The sequence below is a fragment of the Onychostoma macrolepis genome, chromosome 03, assembly GCF_012432095.1.
Source record: "Onychostoma macrolepis isolate SWU-2019 chromosome 03, ASM1243209v1, whole genome shotgun sequence".
Classification (NCBI taxonomy): Eukaryota; Metazoa; Chordata; class Actinopteri; order Cypriniformes; family Cyprinidae; genus Onychostoma; species Onychostoma macrolepis.
The window spans coordinates 35,456,983-35,471,943 of NC_081157.1; the positions used below are offsets into that span (position 1 = coordinate 35,456,983).

Below are 14,961 nucleotides of genomic sequence, written 5' to 3' on the forward strand. Positions count from 1 at the left end.
CTCCCATAGAAAACCGTTATAATGAAATCATTTAAAGTGGCTAAATGCATTAAGAAATAATATTAAAAGGCCAAGCTCAGTATACACCCTACAGTGATATTGCATAAAAAGGACAAATTCGGTATACAATTATATACAATATGCACTATGTGAAGGATTTCCTTCCTCCCCTTTTCATTTCTTCTGTAGCTCGGAGTTCTGCCGTTCCATCTCGCGCTGTATCCCTTGCGCTTGAGCCGCTGGGTCACGTGATGGCATGACAACAAAACAGCGTAGCAGGGGAGGAGCAGCGATGTTTGCATACGAGATGTGAAAAGAGCGGAATATACACCCACAGACATGTCTACACTTTGTTGAATGTATTAAACAATGTATTAAGTGTATAGGAGAAAACATTAAATATCGATCTTATCAGTATCGATCCGATACTATCGATATTAGGATCGATACGCCCACCCCTACTTTTCAGGACATGTGAGGCACACCCGTCTTCAACCGCCTCAGGCAGTGGCGGTTTTAGGCATGGGCGAACGGGGCAGCCGCCCGGGGCGGCATTTTTTCATGACACGTGGGGGGCGGCACAAGCACTTGGAAAAAAAAAAATCATCTGCGCCGCTAAGCGGTTTTCTATTATCTATCATATTATCTATCATATAACTGTGCGGGGAATTGGCAAATTGGCGCCCCTGCTTGTTGAGAAGGTACCGAGCACAGAAGCTGTGTGAGAAGTGGAAAGGGGAGGGGGGTGCGGCCGCGGGGGACAGTTCACCTCTCTCAAATTAGTGGGACAAGTGGGCTAAAGTCAGTCACACCCAGGGGCGCGGGAAGTGGGGGTGCGGAGGGTGCTGTAGCACCCCTTTTTTTTATGTGGGCAACTGTTTAATTGTTGGGAATATAAAAAAAAAAAAAAAATCGGAGTGTCTATTTAAGTGCAAATAGCTATGTTGCTGGCAGAGGCTATTTACATTAACTCCACCCACAAATGTATGATTGGGATAGTCAAATATGCAAAAGACGGTTACTAGTTGTCAGATTCAGTGGTGCAGATGGTAAAGTTTGCAATATACTTCTTTTGACACGATCGACCAGGGTTCGAATCTGCCTTTTGCCTTTTTTTCTCGCTTTTTAAATTTCAAATCACATCAGAAAAGCATTTATTTTTTAATAAAAATGAAGGAAATAATCAAAAAGTTGAACAAAGTATCGGGTAGGGTTAGGGTAGGTGTAGAGAGGGCTTTTGTCCCAATAAGGTGGCATCCATTTAATAATTAGAAATAAAAAAAAAAAATTACACTCAATAAGTTATTGCATACTATTTTATACTGTATTACAATGCAGAAGTGCAGATAATTACCACTATTTTTGCAATAAGTAATGTTTTTCTCTAATAATGTTTTTCGCCATGTTTTTATTTTATTTTAACATAGAATAAATATAATCTAAAGCTATCTGCACTGTGTAAATAACATATCACTAAAGAATACTGCTATTTTCACTTTGTGGTTTAGTCTTGACTTCTGGTCGTGAGTGACAGTGTTGGGGGATGGGAAATCTGTTGATTGTCGAGTGCCAAATAAACACAGTGTTTATTATGTATATAGAGTATATTTATTTAAGTTCTGATAACTTATACTGTTTTGTGCAGAATTGTGTTTTTCATGTTGAAGGATTTGTGCAATTGAGAAATATAAGCTTGTCTTACACTTATATTGTTATAGTAAAACTGTTTTGTGCAAAATTTTTAGCCAAAAACCTACCATTTTTTTTCTCGGATGGGGATGGGCGCTCAGAGGGGTCTCGCCGGGAGTAATTCAATGTAGAACCGCCACTGGCCTCAGGAGACAAACCTCTGCCACAGAGCTTGAGTCTATTTACTTCTATCTACCTATTGTGAAAATCACAAGCCTCTTCCAGTCACTCAGTACGTAGTACTCCATTTCATTTGATTTTGCATTCAGTCGCTGCTCAAATGTTCACCGCTTTTCAGCCACACTGCGTCACAGACCTCAACGGGCCTCTTCTCGCACTCAAAGGATGACAAACAGAGCTACAAGGCGTACAGAACAAACCCTGTACTGCTTTAGCAGTTGTTATACAGTCAAACACACAAAAATGTTTCTGTTGCATCACGTGATCACAAAAGTAATATTTAATGAAGACTTCTGTTTTGTGTGTTTCTGACCATGCTGGGTTTTTATATGTGATTGTTTTTCTTTTCAGTGGTAAGTTACAAAGCTGTGGTTTCCTTGTTTCTTTGAGTATTTGAAATATTCTCAGGGTCTGACCACATCAACACAGTTTGTGTTCAGATCTCAGACTTTGAAACATGGTTTTTCATATCACAATATATTATGTATTTGTTTGTACATTGCTATATTGAGCTGCATTGTCCTGCAAAATTACAACCAAACTTAGTACAGTTATGACTAATATTAGACTGATATTATTTTTTATCTTTATTGCAATCAGTGCTCAAACTGCAATTTATAAATTAAATTTAGATTAAATAATGCATAAAATAATAAAATGAATAAGTAATGAAGAACACTGCCAGCGATTAATAATACACACTATGTGAAGTACAATGGAGATCAAAATAATCTCTAATTTCTTAAATTTCAAAGTCACTGCTTGGTCCTATTTGAAGCTATCCTAACAGGAGAAGAGGGGCCATTTTTAAATCATATTAATTAATTGTATTCTGAAGCAAAAATAAAAAAAAATTATAGATATTTGAAAAAATAACTCTGATCAAAATTAGAGAGCACAGAGACCTCCAAGTTATTCTATTGTGATGGAAACCCTGTGACAGGAGATGGACCAAATGAAAGCCAAAGGGATGGAACTTTCAGCCATTGCAAGAGAAGTTGGTCATTCCAAATCTGTGATTTCTAGAATATTACAGGTTTACAATGACACCAATTCATTAATTCATTTCCCCCAAAAAAGGCTGGTTGTCCACGTAAGACAAATGCACGAGAAGACAGGATAATGCAGACACTCTCAATGGAGCATTGGTTCAACACTGCAGCTGGAATTGCTTGCCAGTTCAGCGCTGAACAGTGTAAGGATCTGTCTCGGCACGTTTAAGAGAAGTCGGACTGAAAGTGCACTGAAGTTGACTGAAATTGGCCAAGCCAAGAAAAAAATCAAATACATGAAAGTAAGGGGGAAATTTTCTGATGGCTTTGCTGGCTGATAAAAAAAGAAAAAGAAAAGAAAACATGTAAGTGACTGCTACCATTCATGAAAAAGTGGGCATATAACATGTTTTGGTTCACCGAAAATGTCTTCCTAGATGTCATCTTCCTGTTCAACAATGCAGCCTTCTTCCTCTTTGACACCCAAGGGTGGTATCACTCACACTGCAGTGTTGTTCAGCACTGAACTGTTGCCTATTTTGGGAAGTAAATAGCAGACCAATGCTTCATTGGTAAATGTGACTACAGTGCATCTTTCACTTCTCTAACGTGCACACCATAATACTGGAAACACTGTCAATCTGTTGCTCTGTATCCTTGGCATTGCCTGGACAGGTCAGCGGTTAACTGCTGTCTCCATGTGTCTCTTTTTTGAAAGCATGTGTCTCCATCCACATAAAAAAATTATAATTAATTTTAAAAAAATAAAATACCTGATTTCAAGCAGTCTCATGTGAAGTAACAACTTGTTTGCTTTGTAAAAAGAACAAGATGATCTGACAGGGAATTAATTATTTGCACAAATAAAAGTTTTCACAAAATAAAAGAACAGTGAAAGGTTGAACTATAAAACAAGTGCTGTATGTTTGGTACAGGTGTGTAGCAGGTATTTTTTGTGATCACTTACTGAGGATAATTTCTAAAAAGACTCATAAACCTTCCTGTTACTATTTAGAAAGAACATCATTTGAACAATATGATGTCAATATAGAAGCACCACTGAAACCCTATGAACATAGAATAATACTGAGCCATTACTTCCTACAAGCTGAAGTGTTGAGACTGAGAGAGAATAGTGAATTACATGAACAATTTACAGAATTTTCTGAAGAGGACAAAAAAACAAAACAAAACAAAAAAAACAACAACAAAAAAATTCAAATATACTCCTAATATGAGAAGGATTTACTGTCGTTAAGTTGTATTTTGGTTGCCTGCAAATATTCATGCTGAAACATCTTACCACAATAGACCTTTTTCTGAACGAGGAAGTCTCCCCCGATTAAAACGGTGCTTTACATTTCCGGTTTCTAGTCACATTTACATATTTTCAGAGCCGATAATGTGAAACCTATGAAAGTCATTTAAAAAAATCATGTGGCGCCATTGTTTCATCATTTTACAGTGTTGCAATGACCGTCTTTTTGCAGTAAAGGACCAGTCCAATGAGTGGGAAGATGACATGAAGTTACAGGTTAGCTGCATTGAATACAGCTCCCGATCGGGTGAAGTTCATGGGATTTTGTACATAGAATGATAAGAGCAACTTATATTTGATATTTCACACTCAGTATTTTAACTTAAGTTTCAATTCAGTCTATCTTTTTTTTACCCCCGTTTTAACGGATTTCTATGGAGACCGGAACAGGAGAGCACCTAAAAGGAAGTTAGAATCCATCATGGCGCCGCTCATCGGTTATTCAGGAAAAAGATCTATAGTAGAAAATATACTTTTCAATGTACTTATCCCAAGATGCATCAGCAGTGTAATATTTGCAGTGTTAAAAGTTATTAATTCCCAAAGAGTTGAATTAACCATCTACAGTGTTAAACAGTACTCATGTTCAGTTGTTACATGGTGTAATATTTATGTACTTTCACTTTTACACTGAAAGTGTAAAAAAAAAAAAAACGCCTAATTTATCTGACTCCGCTCTTCAAGCACCGCTGCCTCGCAAAGCGACGACGCCATTTTCTCTTCAGGCGACCGAGATGGTAAGTTGGATTGCTTTTCTCTTTATAAATTTACACGGGAGAAATACTTTTTGTTGATAATTTTACTCAAAATATGATTGGTGTTGAACACATTTAGAAATTACTAACTGCTAGTGTTTTTGTCAGGTTTACAGTGTTATGTTCGTGAGGTGCAGTTAGCCTACAGAAGAGTGAAAGTTTCTCATGCCGTTTCAATTTCCTGAAATAAGGTGATTTAACGTGTAAATTATTTTTGGAATGTGTTTACAATTTATGCTATGTGTGTATATATATAACAGTCGTTTAATTCAGTCGCGTAGCTACGGGTGGGCCCGGGCCCACGCACTTTCATCTGTGGCCCACCCAATGAGAAGTTTGTAATTTTCCAAATGGATGTAATTTATTAAACGCTTGTTTTCACTGTCAATTACAGGTCGTTTCTTAGTTTTCCTTCTTCCTATAGGTGCATATCATCACACGCTTGTCAAAATGATGATTCGTCAGTTTCTGTTAGTCCCACCCACAATGTTATGTTTACGACGTAAGGATATAATAGTAAAATGAGCGCGTTTGTGAAGTTAAATTTGAAAATAGCCTAGTGAAGCAAACATAAATCAGATCAATTCTTTTAAAAAGTAAAAGTCTTAGCAATAAATCCTGACCGTCTACAAATGAAACCCGACAGACCACCTGAGGGTGCTGGATTTATCGATCGGAAACTTCTGAACCAAGTGTGTTTGAAACATCATATTAGCACAGGTACAGTGTTTGATCCGCTAAACGGATGCGTCCTTTGTGGAAAGAAACACATAAACATTGTGCTAGATCCTGGTCGCCACAACAAACTGCATAATTTGCAGATGCGCACATTTCTGCAGTCCTCGATGTGCGTGAACTGACAGAGACGTTTGATTATGAAATCATCAGCGAAGCCCCGTTGTTTCAGACTGAGGTCATGCTTTTTAATAAACTTCCTTTAGTTAACGTTAGTTCATGCATTAACTAACATTAGCAATACATTTGTTACCGTGTTTATTCATCTATGTTAACATTAGCTCAGGCAAATGTTAACAATGTTAACTTTTTAAATGTTAACTTTTAATTTTAATAATGTCCTATTAGTAAATTTTGAAATGAACATTAACATAACAAATTACTAATGTTAATGCATGCTTTAGAAGTACTGTGTAATGAACCTGGTGCTGTATTTTTTGTTGGCAATTTGACATGCAGTTTTCATATGCTACACACCTGGCCCACCCAGTTTTATGTAGGCCCACCCACTTAAACATTTCTGGCTACGCTAGTGGTTTAATTGACCCTAGAATGAAGGATGTAAATAAAAATGTTTGATTTGACACCCGTATTATAGCTCTCAGCATACTCAAAATTAGGGGTAATCACAATTATCTGACCATATTTACAGTCCTAATGTAAATTAAATGACTGAAATAAGTGTTTGTATGTTTTTTTGTTTTTTTAATTATTAATATTATTATTTTAATATGACGAATGCGCAAACTAATCAGCATTAACTAGTCTTACCTCAATTTGCAAGCTGCCTCAGGCTCGTGTCATTGGTCTGCCACGCTAAACAGAAATAATGTTAGCACTCCGACAAAGTTGTGGAATTTACAAGATTATTCTAAATGTTGAGAAATGTAAACTTAATATGAAAACTGATATAAGTGATTAAAAATATGTTATACCTGTGTTTGAACACTCTCCGCTCCTCGTGGTCAGCCGCCATTAATCAAAACGGAAATAATGTGCAAGGGCCGGAAATAGGATCAACTCATCACCAGTGTCAATTATCAACTCGCTGTAGTAACACGGACTCTGAATACTGATTTACACTGCAAGTGTTCATGTAGTTCAAATCAACACCAGAATCAACACTTTTTAACACTGGAAAATTAACACCATAAAAACAACTCTGAACAACACTGGAAATTTTACTGTGTATGCTTTAAAGTTGCCACTTTGCCCGTTTGTTAAATAAACGTTGGAATTTATACATCTGTCTGAAGACTCTTGATTTTGTCTAATCTTGTACATTAACACCATACAATAGCATTTTTATTTTTGCACCGAAAAGAATACTTTATTAATAACACTTAAAGGATTAAAACAACACCAGGGGTGTTAAATACCCCATAGTGTAAACTTTGAACAACAATTCCAAGTGTAACAATTCACACAGAGTGTAATCTTTCTACACTGTAAGGTGCTATATTAACACTAAAAATTCAACACTATGAATGGCGTACTTTTAATACTAGATAGATTGGGACCATATATGATCTTTAGTACTGTTAAAATTGACACTTTAAGTGTTAAACTGACACTGCTTATTTACTGTGCAGTTAATATGCAAGAAGTGCTCCATAATAACCAGAATGAAGAGAAGGTTGAGGATGAGCTTTTTTGAGTTTCAGTTTACCAAAGCATAGCTCTTCTCACCAATCAGGAAGTAATCTCATTTTGAAACGACGCAAGCATCACGATGCCAAGACCTTCTCTTCTCACTTTGATATTGGGTAAATTCAATTTTCAATTCTTGCACTTTCTATTGTTCATAACAGAAATTAAAGATGAAAATATAATGATAATAGTATTCCTATACAGCACCGCGGAATGTTGATATCACAGTTATATTTCACCCTTAAAACAGTTTAGTTAAAGATTATGAACTGAATAAGTTGGTTGATTGCGCCATATTTTTATTATTGTGTCATCATTTCTCAGATGTTCACTGAGCTTTGACATTTTTTTCTGAAACTGAATAAAAAATTATTTTGAAAAGACATTCACCAACAATTTGGCTGCTCTAAACAACTGGTAACGCTTTAGATTACAACCCGCAAAGAACTACGTAAGTATACTAATTTATAGTGTACGTTTCTGTAATTATAGTTTACCTTTAAACGTGTAGGTATAAGGGAACAATGTGTTATGTTTGGGTAATAAGGGGGTAACAACCAGATATGCAACCTGCAAAGAACTGCGCAAGTAAACCGAAGTTACAGCGTAACTTTTTTGTAATTATAGTGTACCTATTCAGTACCTCCGTGTAGGTCTAGAGGAGTAATATGGCAACGTTTTGGGAATAAAGGGGTAACAACCTGTGAAATTACAAATAATTTATACTGTAAGCTATTTTGAAACTAGGGGTATCTATTCTAATATTGCGTGGTATGGCCTAAACAATAATCTTATGTTTGGGAGTGATTTAGAAAGACGATTCTTTTTATAATTTTATACCAGTATTTTTAACCATTCTGTTATTAAAGGAAACATGATGGCGATTACTGAACAACAAAACTGGACATCTAGTGAAATGAGTTAATGAGTTTCTGCTATGATTTATAATTCACAAGTCAGTTTACGTTATGAAAGCTTATTCGTCGATCTCAGCTGAGTCACACCGCAACTTCACAACACCATCACCAAATAACTTTGCATGATATACCATCAAGGTTCAATGCAGCTTAAGCTTACCTCTTCCAGTTGTTCACAGAACAAAATACATGATACATTTGTATTTCAGTGGATGTATACTGTGATGTTTTTATAGCAAAAAGAAAAAAAAGGTGTTAATTTACACTTGTTCTATGTTTAAGCCCAACTTGTCCCTCCTTCATTATATGTAGTTACAGGGTAAATACAACAGTTGCGGGCTGTAAATTAAAGTGCTTGTTATGCCCTTGTTCCATGTAGTTACAGGGTAAGGCTACAACAAATTGCTCTAAATTGATTGTTTATATAGTAGGTCATACATTACATAGCCTATCAGGTAATATATCAATAAACATGGTGACTGTTTTATTTAATTCAAATTTAGTTGTTGTTGTTTTTTTTATTAAAATCACACACAATATGAGAGTAACAAAACAGCCAACCGATCATAAAAGATAAAAATTTATTACACCAGTTCAGAAAAAAGCAAAGCAACTCATACTTATACAGTTAAACTCTTTTGAAAAGCTTAAGAACAAATTTTAGATTTTGTTCAATTTGTTCATATTGTAACCTTATTTTGAATTCATTGTTTTATTTCACTTTTGTCAATTCATGGTTTAAGAAAAAAAGAAAAAGAAATGTTGATGAATCTGTTCAGAAAGGTTTTCATGCATTTTCATATGTTTCATGCAAAGGGTTATAAATGTTTGTTAGAAAGATATTTCAGGTGCCTGCCCCTTTAAGACAGAGCGCGCTTGGGAAAAAAAAGAAGAAGCTCAAGCGAGTCGTGTGCGGGTGTTAGGCTGTTCATGCTGTAAGCCGATGCTTCTGATTAAAGAAAAAACCTTAAATTATCACCCTGGTAACCCGTGTTTATTTATGTTATCCACGTGGAAGGGACTGGAGCCTATACCGCAGAAAATAAGGGTTACAGACTGGTGGCAGCGGTGTTAAAGTTCAAGAGTTCTGGAAGTTTCTCGGCTAAAGCATTCAACTAAGCTGGCGCATTTTTTAATGCACCGTGAAGCGTACTGGTGAGTGCACACTGACCAGTCATCAGTTTAATTGAAGTGGATGACTTTACCACTCGCTTCGTTACAAGTTAAACAGCAACTACGCAGTGAAAATGTCTACTGATTCTCGCGTGCTTCCCGCACGTGCTTCATCCCCTAATGAGAATGATGATGATGAGGAATCTGCACCTACAGCGGAACGCAGGGAGGACGCGACTTATGCAAATCGCAGGATGAGATTGCTGCACTTTAAAGTCGATCTTCGTCTGTGTTTTCATGGAGACGGTAGGGATAAAGACAGTTTTTCCTTATGGAAAGCCCGTTTAGAGCTTGCGGTTAAGGCCTGTGCTGATGCACAAACGCAAGATTTGGCTGCCATTTTGCCTACGAAGTTGAGTGGAGATGCTTTAGCTTACTGGCTCTCTCTGTCTCCTGACATACAACAGAACTATGACCTGTGTGTTGCTGCATTAAATGATGTTTTTGGGAGGAAACAATTTTTGCTGCATTTTCAAACTTTTGTGAACGCCCGACCACGTATGCCCAAAGAACCTTTGGAAGTATTTGCAGCTGAGATCACAAGACTGGTTTTGGAAGCATTTCCAAATTATGGGCAGTCTGCCATTGCCATGGAAAGATTTAGACGGTTCGTAGCTGGTCTTGACCCTGTTCTCCAAGCAAAATGTCATGAACACGGCGCTACTAGCCTAGAGGAAGCTTTAGCCATTGCTTGTAAGTGGGAACGGGCACAAGAAGTTCTCAGACTAGCACCGCTACCTCCTCTCAGTCAAAAGACTGGCCTGTCACCGAATTCATCTACGACCTTACCCAGTGAATCGCTTTCAGCTATGGTGTCCACACAGACCACAGCACCTGGGAACATTTCTTCTGACGTCATGACTGCAGTAAAGCAATTGACTGCTGATGTGAAGGCTCTCAGGATGGAAGTGAGTCAAATGAAGAGGCAACATGCGTCCTCCAGACAGGGAGACTACTCACCTGAACGCGGTAGAGACAAGTATCGTTACTCTCCACACTCATCTCCTAGGAGATATCCATTGTCACCTGCATCATCTCCACTTCGTCCACATGAGCCTTACTCCTTTATCCACCACGACGGTGACAGACGTCGGGGCTCTCAAGATCATCATGTGAGCCTATCTCCACATCATCGGGATCGTCACATCAGCCCACCACCACATCATTGGGATCGTCACATCAGCCCACCTCCACTTCATCGAGATCGTCACCCCAGCTTGTCTCCACATTATGCTGCTCAACATGCCAGCCGCACTTCTCTTCGTCGTAACCAACATGTTAGCTCGACCTCACCTCACCGTGATCGTTATGAACGTCCAACCTCTGATCATCGAGATCATCGCTTTCATCAGGCTTCTCATCATCAGGATCGTCAAATGACAGAATGGCCCTCTAGCAGGTTCTCTGGCGAGAGATACGGCACGCGATCTTCTACTGACCATCTACCCTCGTCTGGTGATCATCATGTCAGTTTCGTTGATGAGGATGTTGCTCATTCGGAAAACGGCTGGTAGCAGGTACTATGGGCCAGGTATCTGCTGAGTCTGTGAGTGGGCCCAAACAAATTGAACTGGTAATTTCTGTCAGTCCCACACCTTATGTTTTTGCTATCATTGAGAACATTGCCACACAAGCATTTGTAGACACAGGTTCAGAAATATCTTTGATCAGTGAAACACTGAGAATGTCAATTCCTTCTCTCACAAAAAAGCCTATTCAGAAATCCTTCCTTTTGGCAAAGTCTGTGACTGGTGACTATCTTGACACTCTGGGTATGTTGCCTATTACTATTAGGCTAGGTGAGGAAGTGTTTTCACATGATGTTCAGGTGGTTAGAAATGCTACACAGCCAGTTATTCTTGGGTGGGATTTTCTGAGCAAACATCACGCTGCAATTGACCTCAGAGAGAATCATTTAAAATTGTGGAACTGGACTGTTCCTCTCTTGTGTTCGCAAGAAAGAGTCCCTCTTAGGAGTAGTGCTGTGACTTTAGAGCCCGTTCTGATCCCTGCCAGGTCACAGATGAATATGTTGGGAAAAAGAGTTCACATGCAATTATGTTGGACTTTTAGACCCTGAAATTCTGTCAGTACCTGGTCTTTTTGTAGCACGTACAGTAACCTCTGTAAAAGCAGGTGTGACTTGTGTTCGGGCCATGAATCCAACGAATGAGGATTGCCATGTTCCCGGTGGCACAAGGCTAGGTGAGTTTCATTCCTTAGTCACTCAGCCAGGTGAAGAATTCACAATGCTGGAACCCACAGTAGCTCAGATACAGACTCAAATGGAGTCCTGTCCAAAACCCAAAGTAGACCTCAGTCAGTCTGCACTGAACGGAGAAGAACAGACTCAGCTAGAGTCTCTGATTTTCAAGTACTCAGATGTTTTCAGTGCAGATGATTATGACTATGGGCGTACCGATTTAGTCAAGCATTCCATCCGTACAGGGGATGCACAGCCAGTTAGGCAGAGGGCTTACAGAACATCGCCACACATTCGAGCTGAGATAGACAGGCAAGTCCAGCAGCTCCTTTCCCATGATGTAATTGAGGAAAGTAGTAGTCCCTGGTCTCCCCTGTCGTCTTAGTGAAGAAGAAAGATGGCAGTTACAGATTCTGCATTGATTTCAGAAAGCTTAATGCAGTCACCGTAAAAGACTCGTACCCCTTACCTCGAGCCTCAGAGGCTTTAGATAGCTTGGCAGGTGCATGTTGGTTTAGCACAATGGATTTGTCCAGTGGATACTGGCAAGTTGAGCTAGACCCCAATGATAGGGAGAAAACTGCGTTCAATACAGGTAGTGCCTTATATCAATTCAAGGTTATGCCGATGGGTCTTACGAATGCCCCTCCAACTTTCCAACGACTGATGGAGTTGGTGCTTCGTGGACTTCATTGGAAGGTGTGTCTTGTTTACCTTGATGATGTATTGGTGTTCAGTCAGACTTTCAGTGAACATCTTAACAGTCTTGAGGAGGTTTTCAGTCGTTTCCGTTCAGCAGGTCTAAAATTGAAGGTTAACAAATGTAATTTTGCTCGCAGTGAAGTGTCCTATTTGGGTCATGTTGTATCCAGCCAGGGTCTGCTCCCAGATGGAAAGAACCTAGACAAGGTCCGGTCCTGGCCTACTCCTAGGACCGTTACAGAGGTGAGAGCATTTGTTGGTCTGTGCTCCTATTATAGGAGATTTGTCAGGAATTTTGCTGTAGTAGCTGCACCCCTTCATGCTTTGACCCAGAAAGGTGCTGTCTTCAACTGGTCAAGTGAATGTGAGGAGGCTTTTAGGTCACTGAAGCATGCTCTCTCTAGTCCTCCCATTGTTGCTCACCCTATATTTACGTTGCCTTTTCTGCTATACACTGATGCTTCCCATGATTGTGTAGGTTCGGTGCTTGCTCAGATGCAGGAGAGGAAGGAACGCGTAATTGCATATGCCAGTCACGCTCTAACGCCATCAGAAAAGAAATGGTCAACGTATGACCGTGAACTTTGGGCTGTGGTGTGGTCCGTTCGACATTTCAGACATTTCTTGTCAGGGGCCCCATTCAAGATTATAACCGACCACAAACCATTGTTGAAGGGCACGCTGGATACTGGAAATGGATGTGTATGACTTTACCATTCTGTACAGAGAAGGGAAGCAGCATAGTAATGCTGATTCCTTGTCACGGCGTCCTAGCTCACCTGTGACAGAAACAAAAGCAGTGCAGTGTGTAATTTCGGGTCATACCACTGCTAAAAGAGTCTCCTTTTCTTCTGAAGTGCCACTGGCTGGTGGGGTTGTTCCTGACATGATGCCGACACTGTCAGTTGATTTGGCTGAATTACAAGCTCAGCAACAGGCTGACTTTTGTCTTAGTACTGTTGTGGACTGGAAAGAGAATGGTAATCAAAGACCCCCATTAGGCCGACTGAAACGTTCCCCCACCACACTGAGGAAACTCTGGCATGAATTCCCCAAATTATCAGTCCAAGAGGGTATATTGTGTCGCAGAGTGAAATCTTCTCCTCATAGCCTACCTGGTTACCAAGTAGTATTGCCTGAAGTACTCATTCCAACAGCTCTTAAGTGTTTTCATGGGGAGAAGTTTAGTGGTCATTTGAGTGCTGAGCATACCTTGTTGAGAGCCAGGAAAGTATGCTATTGGCCTTACATGTCCCGTGATATCCAGAAATTCTGTGCTGAATGTGTATCCTGTCAGTCCTGTGCTTCTACCACTCCTCATGAAAGGGCCCCATTACAGTCAATTCATGCAGAAAGACCATTCCACAGAATTGCTGCTGACATCACTGAGCTACCTGTTACTTCACTTGGGAATAGGTATGTTTTAGTTGTGATGGATTATTTTACCCGTTTTGTCAATCTATACCCTTTGAAAGATCAGCGTGCAACAACTGTAGCACAATGCATTTTTGAGGATTACATTAAGCAGCACGGGGTCCCTGAGATAATCCATACGGACCAAGGTAGACAGTTTGAGTCAGATTTGATTAAACATTTGTGCAGTCAACTGGGCATTGAGAAAACCCGTACCTCCCCCTACCACGCCCAGTGTGATGGGATGGTCGAAAGACTGAATCGAACGTTGAAAGACCAACTCACCAAGTACATTTGCGAAAGTGGGGGTGAATGGGATAAATATCTCCCTCAAGTGGAACTGGCCTATAACTCTAGTGTTCATTCTAGTACTGGGTTTTCTCCTTTTTTTCTTGCACATGGCAGGGAACCACGCCTACCTGCCGAAATCCTTCTGAACTTTAGTCCTGCTGTCACTTCTTGTACGCCAGGCACCCCTGCAGACTATGCTCATGATGTGACTACACGTTTGTCATATGCTTTCAAAGATGCTGCTGTGCGGTCCACTGCTGCTAAATGTAATCAGAAACGGCAGTATGACAAAAATACATTTTTCCACCCACATAAACCTGGTGACTTTGTGTTTCTGGATGACCCGGCTCAAAAGCAGAATAAACTGGCTCCTAAATGGAAAGGGCCATATACAATTCTGAGGAGAATGGACAAAGATGACATTCCGGGTGTAACTTATGAGATTACAGATCCAAGAAATCCACAGTCAAGAAGGTGGGTGGTTCATCACAATCGCCTAAAACCTTACAAGGGTCTTCAGAAGGATTTGCCTGCCACTTCCCCTCCGGGCTCGGAGCTTCCTGTGATCAGTAGTGCTGAGGCTCCTTCTGTAGTTCCTCTTACTGCGTTGTCAGGTGCTTTACCCTTTCGACCTTCTACACCACCGTATGTGCCTAACCGAACTGTAAAACCGACAACTACTAATGCAAGGACTGAATGTTCAAATCCAATTGCTGAACCTGACATTGTACCAAGTCTCAGTGTTCCCCTGTCGCTTCTATGGCCCCGGGCACGGACGTATTGCCTTTAGCAGATGCACCTCAGCTAACCCGTAGTGGCCGTATGGTTAAGCAACCTGAAAAGTTTAAAGATTTTGTTTGTTAATGAGTTATGTGCATATTGGTTGTCTGTACATGCACATATCAAGTTTTCAAGGGGTGTTGTGTTATAGGAGTGTGATACA

General features: G+C 39.8%; 1 protein-coding gene across 1 annotated transcript in view; it reads left to right on the plus strand.

The window, feature by feature from the left end:
• Positions 1-7,400: 7,400 nt before the first annotated feature.
• The window catches only part of LOC131536885 (deleted in malignant brain tumors 1 protein-like), a 31,424-nt gene continuing 23,863 nt past the window's right edge, over positions 7,401-14,961 (plus strand). Inside the window, exon 1 of the mRNA XM_058770057.1 lies at positions 7,401-7,435. Coding sequence (XP_058626040.1) covers positions 7,402-7,435 — 34 coding nt within the window. The 5' untranslated portion in view covers position 7,401. The remainder of the gene's footprint in view (positions 7,436-14,961) is intronic.